We start from the raw sequence: 15781 nt of genomic DNA on the forward strand, positions 1-15781 counted from the left end.
CCCCACTGAGAGGGTAAAACATGAGCTACCACCTAATTTATGTGCAATTCCTTTGTATTACTGAAATGAAATGGAACAATAGTTTAATGAAGTGGAATTTGTTATCTAATTATGCAAAATAATTTAGAAGCATCTGCTAGTGCTTAGTAATACCACAGTTAAACCTCAAAGAATCTGTTCCCAGAGAGATTTCCATTTATTCAATCCTCTATAGGCTTCCAATTGGGAAATCCATATTAGCGTATGGATTCCATGTGATATAATGACACACTTACTGAGCCACCCAAATGAAATGAACAAAAATAATGAAAGATAAAGAGTATGGATTTGGACCTTAAAATTAACTCCCAAATTTAGGAAATACAGTAGGATTTTACCATATTCTTCAAATATTTGTCATTTATTGTGTAGCCGGAACGTATCAGTAACTGGCAAATGTTAAAGACACAAAGAGAAAATCCACAATTTCTCCTAAGGGAACTTCTTCTAACGTGGAAGACAGAAAAACATTAACTTTGTGCATGGTAGGGCACAGACGTGTACAGGACATACAATGGAAGCAGAAAAGACCAGAACTCCTCAACCACCTCTCTGCCTCATCTCCTACCATTTCCTCTAGTTCACTCTGCTCCAGGCACATTGGACCTTCTTTCTGTTTCTCAAGATTGCCCAGCGCATTTCCTGCCTCAAAGTCTGTCCCATGCAAAGATTCTCATATTTTGCATGACTCATTCCCTCACTTCGACATTCCAAATTCACTTGGCCTGTGAGGCCTTTCTCAGCCACTCTGCCACAGAGCCAGCTCCATCCCCTTACCTTGCTTTACTTATCTTCAAAGCACCAGAGCCCTGTGACATATTATACAGCTTTTTAACTGTCTGTCTCCTTCTACAGAAAAAAGTAAGTTCCTTGAGGAGAGGAAGTAATATGTACCTGGCACCTATTACTCCCTCAATGAATAGTCCTCTAACAAATGAGTAAACAAATCACAAAACAGGAAAACACATTCCAAGTCTCAGAGCTACTTCTCAGAAAAATTCTGAGACAGTACACTTGTGTCTGCTTCCTTCTCTCACTTTATAGTACCATCCATTCATTCCCCCAATCCTAAATATCCTGTGCTTTATACTGTTTTGCCTGTTACACCTCCTCCTACCTGTCTCAGTAATGCCGGACCCCCGAATAAAACCTGCCATTCTCTTACAGTGGCACTCCCTCCGCTGAAATGCATGCTGTCTCACTACTTGAAGACCTTCAGTCCCAAAACTAAAATCATTCCTTCATGCTATATGAAGATAAGCATCTACATTTAGCATGTTATGCCTCATATGTAACATACCAAAAATGCTTTAACATAATAGTATAAAACTTACTCACCTTGAGGACCTGCAGGGGAACTACTTCAGTAAGGCAGATGTTGACTTACCCTCAAAAGGTCATCTCCACCACTTCCTGTGTCTGTCCTACTAAGCATAAGTTATTCCAAATCCTAAAATCAGCTCTGACAAAGTAGCCAATATAGCATAGCTATTCAGGAGCTGAAAAACAATGGCATCATTCTATATCGATGGTAGAAGATAGAAAGAATATAACATAAGGGTTGAAAACACATACAAATGGCAGAAGTGGGGAAATCAAGAAAGCTAAGCAATTTTAAGAGGACTCATTAACTACTATGGGGAACGCACCTTAGAGGGGAAATCAAATACTGTCCAAAAATTAACAATGACATGAAAAACCTAAAATGAAAAAACCAACTCTTGAATGCTGACCATACATTTGAGGCATCCAGGAGAGGAGGGTGAGTGGTGAGAAGGGGAATGAGTACAATGGACTATGCTGGAGGACTACGGATGCTGTGGTCAGGGAGCGAGATAGCAACCACAGCTGAGGTGAGAAACCCTATACAGTGACAATATTAACAAGGATGTAAAACAATGGAACTTCATTTAGAGAGAGAGAGAAGGACTCATTAGTTTTTGAAATGTCAAGTGTGCGGTCATGACGATCTAGCCAAGCAGAGATGTTTCTTGGATGATCTCCTTTTTCTGTTCGCTGTACACTATGACATATAGGTGGCCCAGGGAAATTCACAGGTAAAATGTCACAGTGGAAAGGGAAAGGCAGTTTGTCAGTGCAGCTGGACAAACACAATGAGGTGGCCCCGTGCCACTCCAGGAAGCCACTGGCATGGTGACAGGTCCCAGCTGACGCATCTTCCCTTCTCCACAAATCACTCAATTGCTGGCATCAACTCTTTCCGAAAAGGGCTTACTTTTCTAAATGTAAAACCAAAACAGGCAGAGACATTTGAACCGATTTCTTGGGGAAGTAAACGAAAAAAACCTTCTAAAAATGTGAAGCATTCTAAAACACTCCTGAATATAAACCCATTCTCTTAAACATTATTTCAGTTTAAGTGAAGTTAATGTTACTTCTATTTTGTTTGTTTTTCCCTCTTCAGGTAATTTTTTCAAATTAGTAACTGCATGAGATATAATTCATGTAACAAAATTCACCCTTTTAAAGTATGCTATACAATCCAGTAGTTTTTAATATAGTCACAAAGTATGCTGTTTTTTTAAAAAATAAGGAGCTAAATTAGGAACCTATATTTGGAACTTTTTGGCCAGATTTTTTTTTCTAGTGATTTTTTAATGTAAGATAGAGACACGCCATCCTGTTCTTAGTTTCTTCTTACTCTTCATTTTCAAGAACAGTAAGATTATATTAATAAAAATCAAATGTTATGGAAATCATTTTCTAGGAATTTGGCTGGAAGGTCAGGCTCAAGGCTAGTCCTGAATTGGTTTTCAGTGATTTCATTTAGTTTATAAACTGCTGATAAACAATAGTATTGTAAAAGTGCTGTTACTGATACTTTATATGACACTGAGCAAACATCAATTACCCATATCAAAGAATCATTATTCTTCAATGGACTTTGAGAAAAGCTGCACACACTCCATCCATATTCTTTATTATGGTTATTCTTGAGAAGACAGAAAACCACTACTTCTTAGGTTAAATCAATATGATGTAAAATGTAACTTGTTATACAAATGTCACTTCTCAGAACTGCTCTTTATGTGACACACAAAGCATGACCAAACAGTAGTCTTCTGCCTAACTAATCCTTTTATGATTGTTTTCGATTAAAAAATGTATGTCAAAAAATGGAGGGAAAACTGTCCTCAAGAGAAGCAAAAACTGCTTTTTGGGAATCAATAAATCTTGTTCTTTACACATGAAATTGATAAATGTACAGTTCATAAAGAGATATACAATATATCTCTGGAATTAAAAGTTTCATGGAGAAAGCATGTAAGAAGAAAAAATGTGTGTGTGTGTGTGTGTGTGTGTGTGTGTGTGTGTGTGTGTGTATAAAAGGCTACTTAGAAAGGGCAACTTTTTAAAAGTCCAGAGATTCTGATCCAAAAAAGAAATTCTCCTTAGCAAATATTTCAAACTTTTATAATTACATGTATCATTATCTTCTATTTTCAAAAAGTAGGCTGCTTAAAAAAAGGTCACTTGTAAGGACATAGGTGAATCAAAAGACTGAATCACCAATACACTTATTCATGGTCCACAAATGGTGACTATCAATAGTTACCAGGGCCATAATTCTTTTATCTTTTACATTTACATGGCACCAAATCTCTACCCTTTAACAAATATGTAAAGTTGAAATACTAAGTTTTTGGCACCAGCAAGGGAAGGAATATGACTGAGCTTTAAATAAGAATGGTGATTTTAATGCTGTCTGAAAAGAAACATTCTAAGAAAAGCAACTGGACTCTCTTCATTGGGCCATCCAGGTGCTAAGATAACTCCCTCTCCTTCTTGGATCAACAATTTCTGGAAAATCAACAATTTCTGGAAAATAATGTCAGCAGAGACTGTATCCAAGTAGGAATTTCCTGTAGAATTAGCTTTTGATCAAATAAGTCATACTGGAAATGTACACTTGACTCTTTTAGAATAAATTTTTTTTTTTTTTAAAAAGGCATGTATTTTTTTTATTTGTTTGTTTGTTTGTTTACACATGCACTGGGTACAGTCAGAAGCGCGGGAGGGTGAGAGAATTCACCAGAGCAGAGCGGGGAGCAGAGCAGGCAGAAGGACCGAAGTACACTGCTGAGGGGAGCAGCGGGCGGCAGGAGAGGTCTGCGCGCCATGTGGGACCCTCCTCCGGTGGCCGGGGAGCAGCCGGGGATCGAACCGGCACTGCAGAGGCTGCGGGCAGCTTCGCAACCCAGCGCTCAACTGCTGCGCCACCGGGGAGGCCCTAGAATAAATTTTAATGTCAGGAGAGTCGTGGGGAAATTTCCTAACTGCACCACAAAGAACATGCTATGGCCACTGAACTGCTCCCAAGGATCTCTGCAAAGAAGCTCACAAGCAGGTGTGTCAGGGTAGTGAGAGGTGCTGAGTAAAGTAGCACTGCACAAGAATCTACACTAAAAAGATCTGAGGGAAGAAGGAAAGAAATTACAGTGAAATTCTAAGTATTGGAAGTGACCCATGGCAGTGCTGATGATGAGTAAAAGGTAATAAGAGTAAAAGGGAAAACAGGGAACAGGAGCGATGCTAGAGCTAATTCTACCCAGGCAGTGAGTTACTCATAGTGTAGCCACTGGACTGGCATTGAGCTCCAAGGTCACCTGTTGATCTGGGCTGTAAAACAGCCCCATTTAGCTGTAAGTAACAGAAATTCCTGTCAAGGAATGTCTTACTGGAGGCTATTCACCCAGTTCTGCCCAGTAGGGCTGTTATTATGACCAATTAGGACATTCTGCCCCATACACCAGCTGAAAAGTCCTAATCTTTTTTTTTTAAGATTTATTTATTTATTTATACAAGCACTGGGTACAGTCATAAGTGCGGAAGGGTGAGAGAATTCACCAGAGCCAGAGCAGAGAGCAGAACAGGCAGACTGATGAAGTACACTGCTGAGGGGAGCAGCGGGCGGCAGGAGAGGTCTGCGCGCCACGTGGGACCCTCACCTGGTGGCTGGGCATAGAACCGGTGGTGCAGAGGCTGCGGGCAGCTTCACAACCCAGCGCTCAACCGCTGCGCCACTCGAGAGGCCCTGAAAAGTCCTAAATTACATGATCTGAGACTTTCCTTCCAGCCCAGCAATTATTGGAGAACTTGTGTTTCTCTGTGTGGGAAGGTCCTTCCAAGAAATCCTTTAAGGTAGGGACCTCCCCGGTGGTGCAGCGGTTGAGCGCTGGGTTGCAAAGCTGCCTGCAGCCTCTGCAGCGCTGGTTCAATATCCGGCCGCCGGGCGAGGGTCCCACATGGCGCACAGACCTCTCCTGCCGCCCACTGTTTCCCGCAGCAGTGTATTTCGTCAGTCTGCCTGTTCTGCTCTCCCCTCTGGCTCTGGTGAATTCTGTCATTCTCCTGTGTGTACCCAGTGCTTGTATAAATAAATAAATAAATCTTTTTTTTTAAAAAAAAAAAAAGCTTAAGTGAATCTTAAAAAAAAGGAATGTACTTTCAGCTTCTAAATGAGACTGTAAAATGAAAAAAGATTGGGATTTGGTTGTTCTATCACAGAATAAAATAGAAATTTGCATTAAGAATACCCTATAAACAGCAAGGGTGACTAAGAGTAGAAAAATATATATATTCCCTATAAATTTCATTTAATGAGAAACATGAGGCAAAAAGAAACTGAAAACTAGACTTGACAGATACTCTGCACTGAATTCCCCCCCATCCCAAATTCATATACCGAAGTCCCAACTCCCAATGTGGTGGTATTTGGAGGCCCTTCTGGATAATCAGAATTAAAGAGTCATGAGGATGGGGTCCTCATGATAGGATTGGTGCCCCTTCAAGACCAGAGAGCTTATTCTCCCTCTGTCTCCACCATGTGAGGTCACAGTTAAGAAGATGGACATCTGCAGGCCAGGAAGAGGCCCCCATCAGGCCAGCACTTTGGCCTTGAACTTCCCAGCCTCCACAACTGTGAGAAACATCTGCTGTGTAAGATAAATCAAAAAGAGAAGTGAAAATGCTACATGATTACAGTCATGTGGAATAACGAAGCAAGCATTCAAACAAACAAAAAACCAACCCTTTGACTCTGACAACAAAATGGTGTTGTTGTCCCCCCCCCCCAGAGGGGACGGGAGGGAGGTTGGAAGAAAGGGCAAAGAGGTCAAATGGATAATGATCATGGGTTATTAGAACTTGGGTCGTGTGGTGTACATATGCAGAGGTGTGAGGGTAATACTCCTAAACCTTAACACAGTATTGTAAATCAATGTTACCTCAATAAAAGAAAAATAAATGTCTACAGAATAAGCCCCCAGTTTATGGTATTTTATACAGTAGTGCAGGTAGACCTAAGACCCGAACACCAGTAGGCAACTAACACAGCCAGCACGTACAAGCAAGGGTCAGGGCAGTAGTTATGTTGAGGAGACCTCTGCAGAACTTAACTGAGCTGAGTTTGAACACTGGTAAGTCACATTTGTCTAGTTTTTTGTTCCTGCCTTCTCTTTGCCATCAACTGACAGAATTTTATTATCTCACTGCTCTCACTTGGCTATTAGTGAATACAGGGTCTCCCTGATGGCCTAGGGCTTAAGTCTCAGGCCCACCACCACTACGGCCTGGGCTCTGTCCCTGGTTAACCCACATATGGTGCAGGCAACCTCTCCTGTCTCACCCACTGCTCCCCTCAGCAGTGTATTTCAGTAAATCCTCCTGTTCTGCTCCCCAGTCTGTCTCTGCTGACTCCTTACACCCCCCTCACACCTCTAGCCTGCACCCAAAATCTTCTATGCACAAAAAATATTGAATATCAAGGTCCTCTCTTCCTGTCTACAGAGGTGGTAGCCATCTCCCATTGGGTGCATGGCTGCCCTCAGACCTCTCAGGAAGCCCAAGATCATCAAAGGTAGGACCAAGAAGTACATCCAGCACTAGTCAGACCAATGTGTCAAAATTAAGCTTAACTGGTGAAAACCCAGAGTCCCTGACAACAGGGTGCACAGAAGGATCTGATTTCCAACCTTGGAGCAACAAGATAACAAAACACATGCTGCCCAGTGGCTTCTGGAATCTCCTTGTGCACAATGTCAAGGAGCTCAAAGTGCTGCTGATGTGCAACAAGCCTCCCTGGGCTGAGATGGCTCACCACATCTCCTCCAAAAACCACAAAGCTCTTGTGGAAAGAGCAGCGCAGCTGACCATCAGCCACCAATCCCAATGCCAGGCTGCACAGCCAAGAGAATGAATAGCCAACTTGTGTGTTTATTGTTAATAAAATCATCAAACTACCTTGTGGCATTCCCCCCTTGGCTTAAAAAAAAGAGTAAATATAAAGGGATCTGAGTGCTTCAAAGACTAACCAGTTAAATAGTAGTAATATTTAAAATAAAATCCATTCCTTAGCACCCTTGGGGGCTGCTCTTTACACAAGGCTACTTTGAATTCAGAAAATTTTAGCAAAACCCCTTTTTATCTTTGACACAGTGATTCTCAAACATGACTAGACCTAAGAATCACAAGGGAGTCCCTTTAAAGTCCCCTTTCCCAAGAAATGGAGATCCTGGAGTCTCTGGGCAGAGGAACCATCATTTTTAACAGACATCGCAGATGACTGGAGTGGTCTACAAGCACACTTTTGGGAACAGCTGATGATCTTTCAGTACTAAAAAAAAAAACAGCCTCTGCACACAGGTGTGCTTTGCTTTACAATAGAGAAATCTCTTTAAAATCTAAAACCTAATTGGCTTTTGTAAATTAAATTCTATTTTTTCACAAGTTGACTTTAAAATTTTAAAGGTATCTTACCCATTCTGAGGGTTGGGAGTGGTTTCATATACCTTTATCTAAAGATCAAATTCCATGCTCTTCCTTTATCTCCACCTCAGTAGTTAAAAGATCTAATGAATTAGGACTTCTTTTTAAAGAGCATTATCACCCACTTTGGTTCTCCCCCCATTTATCTGTTTTAATCAGAGCATGCCAGTATTCTAAAAGTGACTAATATATAGATCTCACCTTTGAAAATAAATCTTGAAAATTCAGACTAAGAAGGAAAATGAACTTAGTCAGAAATAGTTTTAAAGAGAATTCACTTCTGGAAATCTTAGTTATATATTAGCAACAACAGTGGAAGATAAACTTCCTCAAAAAAAAGTATCAACTAGGAGTAAAGCTCCCATCATTTTTTTTCTCCCATCATTTTTAACTTTCATCCAAAAATTATCCACCCACGCGGGAAAATGTTTCTTTAGCCATGCCCCACTTTTCAGAAGTTGGCATTATGCCACTTTATACCAAAAACACCTATGTTCAGTATATACGGAATACAATTTTTGCTTTGATGTGGAATAACTTTAAATTATTTTGCTGTAGAAAAGGTTTCATAGGAGCTGCTATACTTCCCATTGAAGGGGAACCTGTACTGCAGATTAGATACAAAGTATTGATAAGGTTTTATTATTTCTTTTGGTGAAAGAAACTTTTTTAAAAGCACCTATGATCACCTCATTAAGGAAATTAAATCAAAACAATGTGTAGGGGGCAGGAATGGCCGCAAAGCAGGTTTTCTATGACCCAAGCAGACAGGGTAAAGGAGGAGAGAGTCCTGGAGCTCTCAGTGGCTTATTGCAGGCTTTTATTGGGATTTATCCAGTGCACGGCAGACAAGTGGGGGGGGGGGGGGGGGGGGGGGGGCAGGGAGGCTGGTAGGCCTCCCAGACCCAAGCAAGTCTTCACTCTTTCTGGGCTCTCTGGCCTTCTCTAGTGGTCTCTGCTCCTCTGCTCTATTTGTGGTTCTTCTCTCTGCTCTCATGGCCCTGCTTCTGCTGGGTCTCCCGTTTGTTCTGGTGGCATGACGCCACCCTTATAAACCCAGTCTCTCAGCCCAGGTGTACCCACTTTCGCATGCCCACACCCTACTCCAGGTGCCCGCCATCAGGCATGCATTCAGGACCACAAGGATCCATCATCAATCCTAATGGCGGGAGGGCTAAAAAGCCTGATACTTTTTATTTACCCTACAAATGATATCACCTCACACCGATAAGAATGACTATTATTCAAAAGACAAGAAATAACAAGTGTGGAAGATGTAGAGAGAAAGGAAACCTGGTAATTGGTGCAGTCATGGAAAGTAGTTTGGATGTCCCTCAAAAAAACTAAAAATACAAATTCCATATGATCCAGTTATTTAATTTCTGGGCATAAACCCGAAAAACAGAAAAATACTGATTCGAAGAAATACACACCCCCCTTATGTTCATTTCAGTCAAAAGCTGGAAACAATGGAAGTGCTCATCAACAGATGACAATTGGATAAAGACAAATATACATGATGAAATCCTGCTGTTGGCAATAACATGGATGGACCAAGAGGCATTATGTTTAGTGAAAGAAACATTCTCCACTGTCAGACGGAGAAGACAAACACCATATGATTTCACTCAGATGTGGTGTACAGAGACACCAACAAACGACGAGTGAACTAAATAAAATAAGGGCCAAATTAGTGTTTACCAGAAGGGCAGGGGATGGAGGATGGTTAAACTGGGTAAAGAGGGACAACTGCATGGTAAGGGATAGAAGCGGACTTCTCGGCACCCAGAGAACTTAATGCAGTGTATACGCAAGTTGATTTACAATGATGCACACCTGTAATAAATGTTAAACTGCAATGTCACTAGTAACAAATGCAACAAAACAAAACACACCTGTCAACCCACACCAACTAAGAAAGGACACTTCTCGCACTGTAAGTTTTGGGCATAGTAACAATCCCAGACTGAAGACTGACAAAGCTGTCTTAGGTTCTTAAGTGTGTTTTGCTACAAAAGGGCCATGTAACCTCTGGAAATAGTATCTCTGGGTCTAAGTTTAATTCACAAGATAAGGTAATTAAATAAAAGCAACTCTGATTCCAGCAGACTAATTCACTCTGAATTATTTACATTAAAAAGCATTTATGTATGTGATGCCTATAACGAGCCCGATTAAATTACTTAATTAAAACGTAACTGGAAACTTGATATTGTAACTTACTAAAACGGCCCTTGAAGCAGCAATCAGTTACATATCAATACACTTTGTTCCTTTGAAAAACTGAATACTTTGAACATAGCGAATTTTCTTATGAGGTATAAATGTACCATATCCATTTTTGTAAAAAGGAAATAAAGTATCTTTCAGTCCTTCTTCCCAATCCATTGTCACTGCAGACTGAAAAAAAAAAACCACCTTGAAGTCTCAACCACTGAAAACAATAGTGCTGGAGAAATTACATCACAGAAATAACATTTCTTTCCTAAAATATTCAAGGATAGTCTCCTGAGACTACTTATCTTCCAGTAATCAACTTTCTTGTGTCGACTCTCATATTCGTTACAGCAAACATGTTCAATTTCAACAAATACTGAGTTCAACACTTGCTGGTTTCCAACGGAATAAACCAAATCCGAGAAAAAAACCCCTCTTCCCCCTCCCCAAATCCAACGGGAAGCAACACATGCCTCTGGCAATCCCAGGGACTGCACAGACATCTTGCTCAAAAATAAATAAACTTTCCAGGAGCTTTATTTACAACTTAAGACACGTAGGTTTGGAAACAACCAGCTAACTTCGGTTCCAACTTAGCATCTTAGTGAATTCTCCCTTTGAAAACATCCAGGACCTCAAAGCCTCCCAGCCCAGAATTGGCCAGGGGAGCACACGCCCATCGGCCCTGCCTGGAGAGGAAACAATGGGAGAGGCGCGAAGGAGCCAGTCCCGCGCCCCGGGCGCCCCAAGTCCGCGGTCTCCACGGGCCCCCGATACCACGCACGGCGTCCCTCCCGGGACCCCAGCCCTCCGCCCCGATCCCCGGGACGCGGCCCACCTGCGGCGGCGCAGGGACAGGCTGCACTTACCAAACAGGGTCAGGGCCATTGTAAAGGCGCTCGCGGACCGCTCGCCGCCCACGCGCTCTCCCCGCCGGCGGGCGATCACTGCGGCGGCCCCACGCGCTCACACCTCGGGGGGCGCGCGGCGCGGAGGGGCGTGGTGGGGGCGCGGCCGCGCACGGAGACCGCAGGCCGGGGCGCGGGGGGCCGCTGCAAGAAAAAGTTATCCACGCGTTATTGTCAAGCACACCCGAACCAGGAGCGCCCCGCTAGCCTGGGCGAGCAGACACTTGTCGCTGCCATCTGTGCGCTCCGCGGAGCGCGCGCCGGCGGGGCTACCTGCGAGGCGGGCGGGCGCGGCTGCGGCGCAATGGCAGGCGGAGAGGCGGCGCCGCCGTGGAGAGGAGCAGCCTCGCAGAGCCCCCGGCGGGCGCGCTCACTCCGCATCCCGCGGCCTCGCAGACGCCATCTTGCGATAGCGTCTCCCCCTGGCTCGGCCGCCGCGCCGCCTCCCGCCTCCCCGCGGGCGGCTGGGCAAAATGCGTTTCCATGGCAACGGGCGCGCGCGGGGGCCGGGGGCGCGCGCCCCTCCTGCCCCCGGGGTCCCGAGGAGCTTGCTGCACGCGCGGCCTCCGAGTCCCCGGCACGGCGGGGGCGGGGTGCGTTTTAGCCGAAATTCCAGGGGTTTTCTTCCATGGGATTTGAGGGGGTGCAGCAGGAGGAAAAACTGAGCTGTTACTCGAAAGAGGAAGAGTCACAGAAGGATGCTCCATGAATACTGGGACCCTGCCAGGGTCATCTGGGGATCTGGTTCGTTTGAGGATGTATTTCTCCCCTGGCGCCCTCTGCTTAATAGTCTGGAGCCGGTGACCAGAAGCTCCCGGACTCAGGAAAGGGGCTAACAGAGGCACTGGATGTTGCTTTCCTGTCCATTTTCACTTGAGAACCTTTGGAGTAGTTCTGATCAGATTGTGATATGTGAGGAAACAGGGGTGCTTAAAAAGCATTTGCAGTAACCTAAAATAATTTATTACAAGGCTCATGCTTCAACCTGATTTTCTTTCTTTTAATTTACACCTCTTTGATATTGTCTCAGGAAAAATCAACATTTGTCACTGATTGGCACTTCTTTCCCAAAAAAGATTGTTCCCCTGAGCTTCTTGCATTTATCTGATAATCACTGGCAATATCCTTCTTTCTGTGATGTTCTCTGCTTGCCTCTATCTTTGCCTCAATTAATGAGAAGCCGTATAGCGCCTTGAGATTATCAGTCAAAGGCTGTTCTTGAAAAGCTATGCTATGTTTTTTGTCGTTTTCATTTAATGTATTCAAAAATTCAGTATTCTCTAGTTGCTATATCCCGTTTTTTAAAATTCCTTCTGTTTCTTGCGCCTCTGCTTGGGGGTTTTGATCCTATTTCAGTGTCTAATCATGTCAATTTCTCTCTTTGGTCTCATTTCTTCCGAAATTCATCTTTCCTCTTTTCAGTTCCTCTTGTCATTTTCCTCTTCTAATTTTCAACTAATTCTTTGAAGAATATTATATAAATATCCTCTATTTAATTTGTCTTGGGGGTCAAAGTCGTTATAAAAATGAAAATTACTTCTTCAAATAGAATCACAGCTAATTTATCATCATTTCCAGCAGACTCAAGCAACAGAAAAGAAAAGCAGGTTGGAAGGAGGAGCCAAGTCTTTTGTTTCATGTCAGTTAACTCAAGAAAACAAGAAATACCAAAATAATTCAACATGAATGGGCAAAATGTTTAAAATGCTATATGCTTGAAATTTTCTGATACAATAAAATGGCTCTCCATGGATATCAGAATAAATCCTGAAATCCCCCAGTTTTAAAATCTTTAAGGAACATGATTCTTTATTTTGAAACACCTTTCTGCTGATGAAAAAAATTCAAACAACACACAGCTCATGAAGATAAATGAGAACATAAAGAAGGCTTTTATAACCATGTAAAAATTGCTGCTGATCTGCTTTGCAACCAGATAAATCAGAAACTAAAGACACCATTTGCTGGTTCAATAAATGGTCTTCAGTAAGTGGGGACCTAATTTTCCTTTGAGGCACTTATGAAAAGGCTGTTCCTTTTTCTTGAAAAATTCTATATGACAAAATTTTAACATAATTTAATGGGAATTGTGGACTATTCAGGGATCCTAGGTTATCCACCCTCCTTGGACCCTTTATAATCTCAAAGTTTTTGCCTTTACAATGAAAAAAAAAATCCCCTTTTGCATGCAACCATGAAAATTTGAACAGAAAGGAAATATATTCCCCCAATTTACAGACAAGGCAACAGAGAACCCAATGGTGAAAGATTTTCCCAAGTGGTTCACCTGCTCAGTCGCAAAACTAATAGGAAAATAGGCTTCTGGTGTTCTCCCTCACCACCTCCCCCCACTCCCCATCCCCCACCAATTTAAAAGGTGTGTGATTATAGAGTTTGAAAAGAAAAATATGTTTAGTAATAGAAGCAGAATAACAAGAAGGCTATTTTTTCCTCAGCTATTTTGCATGTTTGAGACTTCTTGTAGTTTGGGAAGTTGAATTTTGTCCCAAGGATGTTCTACTCAGAACCACAGTCCAGTAAGGGTAAAAAGAAAAGTGCTTTTCTCTCCTCTTTGTTAAGCTCTTAGCAGGTTCCAGAGGAGAACGGTTTTAGTGCAACAGGTTTGTTTACTGGTATTTATCTCAGTCCTTTAGAGGGTGTCCTGGAGTGAGTCAGTGAGATATTAACAGGCCTGTAGTCAACCCACATTCCCATCAGACAGACAAGCTTTGGTTACTCGACAGCTTTTCACAGGCTTCTAGTAGCCAGACACAGCTGAATCCTAGGGATAGACCAGTTTAGGCTGTAGTGGGACCTTCTTCGCTGCCACTTCCTCTTTTCTATACAAATCTGGCATTCCCACACCATAAAGAGAGATGTTTTTAGGATACCACTTGAAACAACATAGCATGAATGTTGCCATATTTCCCTTTTTTAAGCATCTAGCCTCCCAACAAATTACCTCTTTCCATAAACTTCCTAAAGATTTGATGCTCTAATAAAATGCTTTCTGTACTTGGTTGAGGAGCTGTCTTGAGAATAGTATTTATTTTTATAATATTTTATTAGCCAATGAGGAATATAGAGCGTGTTTCTTTTCTCACTTAACTGGAAATAAAGCACTAGCCTTTCAACTACAGATTCAATGTAAGGAAGGGCGTTAACCACTGGGGGTGATTATTATGGGTGGTACCCTCGACTGTTTATAAAAAAGGGTGAAGAATGAATTGATTTTTCAAAACACTTATGTTTTCATTCAAAGATGTAACATTGTGCTTAACAAGCAAGCACCTAAAAGAGTCAGATTTGTTTGCTCTATTACTAACAAATTGTTAGATTTTTAGATAAATATTTTATTCTTATTTTTATCTTCCTCCTTTGTAAAATACAGGAAAGTAACTACATTAGTTTAAACCTTTTAGATTTATCTGCTATTTATGATGTTTTAAATATATTTAAATTTACTGGTTTATGAATAAAACAAGATATTTTTACTTGAATTTTCAATATATTTAGTGTTGGTATATCTGGTAAGTCGAAGAGTTTAAAAAGAAAAATACCTACTTTCATAAATACCTAGCATAATAAAGTCATATTTAACATTGGCACTGTAATTTCATCTACAATATGTTATATTAATGTTAGTTATTGTGCAGAGAGCAACATTTTCTCAGGTTTAAGGATTAAAATTTAAATCCTTAAAATGAGCAATCCATTTCAAATTTACTAAAACGGTTTCTCATTTTTATGTAAGTTTGTTGATAAACAGAACCTAGACAGCCCTTTAAACAATTTTTCTACATATTAATGACTTTTCACAAGTGTTTGCAATATTCGTTTTATTACTCATTTAGCTTCATTCCCATTCGTAAACATTATTATGGGGAGTTGTGCCTCAGTTTTGAATGAAGCTGAAATTAATGAGGTGCTTTGTGCTTCACAAGTGAAAATGACAGCACTTTATCATGTCAACACAGCTTAAACACTCAGAATACCAGTGCTATTAGCACAGTTCCCAAAATAGTGCAGAAGTTTACTGTTGAAGAAAAAAATTACTCAGGCTATTTCTGCTAATGTGTTAGAAACATTTTCTTTTCCTCAGTTATACTGATTAAGGTTTAAATTATTTAAAAACTTCACAATATGTGACACTATCTTTTATTTATGTTACCAGTTGAAGTATTTATTTCCATAGTGTGAACTTGTTTAGAGTGGATTTGGTCTGTTTTAAATAATGTTTTCCTTAAACACTTAATCTGCATGAGTTTCTCCCATGTCTCTCTTTCATCTGAGGTTCCTGAATGAATACCTGACCTGAAATTTGCATGCGTTTTATGATTTATAAAGAGCTCTTTCACAGAGTAAAGCCATATGTATACAAGTATCTGAGGCACCATTTGCCTTGAACATAAGGATTTAGACCATAAAACTATTTAGGAAAAAATATGTCATAAACCGTAAAATTGGCCTTTAAGCTTAAATAACTCAAATTAATGTTAAGGAGAATTAGTTGTGTTCTATTGACCACCAGAGGGTGCCTAAATTATATCCAGAGGAGTAATCCTGGATCTTAGAAATGAAGTAAAATTTGAAAAAACACCTAAGAATCCTTAACAACTGGAAACTTCATGAATTCCCCTACACAGGGCTTCTTAGAATAGCAGGAGATAATCCCCCATTAGTACAAAAATGATACTAAAAGGGGAGGTAACTATGGTGTGCTCAGGCACTGTTTTGGAATTGTATTTTACTGAGGAATTGCATATTGCTGAGCAGTGTTTGCTCAGTACTTACATCACTTCCAAGGTGAAAAGAAACTGTTTATAGAT

The 15781-nt window shown here is 41.3% G+C and overlaps 1 protein-coding gene and 1 pseudogene across 1 annotated transcript in view; one reads left to right on the top strand and one right to left on the bottom strand.

Moving 5' to 3' along the window:
• CHN1 (chimerin 1) overlaps positions 1–10990 on the bottom strand; it is a 154621-nt gene extending 143631 nt beyond the window's left edge. Inside the window, exon 1 of the mRNA XM_037523572.2 lies at positions 10914–10990. Within this exon, the coding sequence (XP_037379469.1) occupies positions 10914–10932 (19 nt within the window). The 5' untranslated portion in view covers positions 10933–10990. The remainder of the gene's footprint in view (positions 1–10913) is intronic.
• On the top strand, positions 6877–7262 carry LOC119255948 (60S ribosomal protein L32-like; annotated as a pseudogene).
• Positions 10991–15781: the final 4791 nt, after the last annotated feature.

The sequence above is a fragment of the Talpa occidentalis genome, unplaced genomic scaffold (genome assembly GCF_014898055.3).
Source record: "Talpa occidentalis isolate TD23 unplaced genomic scaffold, MPIMG_talOcc4v2.1 talOcc4.3, whole genome shotgun sequence".
In the NCBI taxonomy this organism is placed as follows: domain Eukaryota; kingdom Metazoa; phylum Chordata; class Mammalia; order Eulipotyphla; family Talpidae; genus Talpa; species Talpa occidentalis.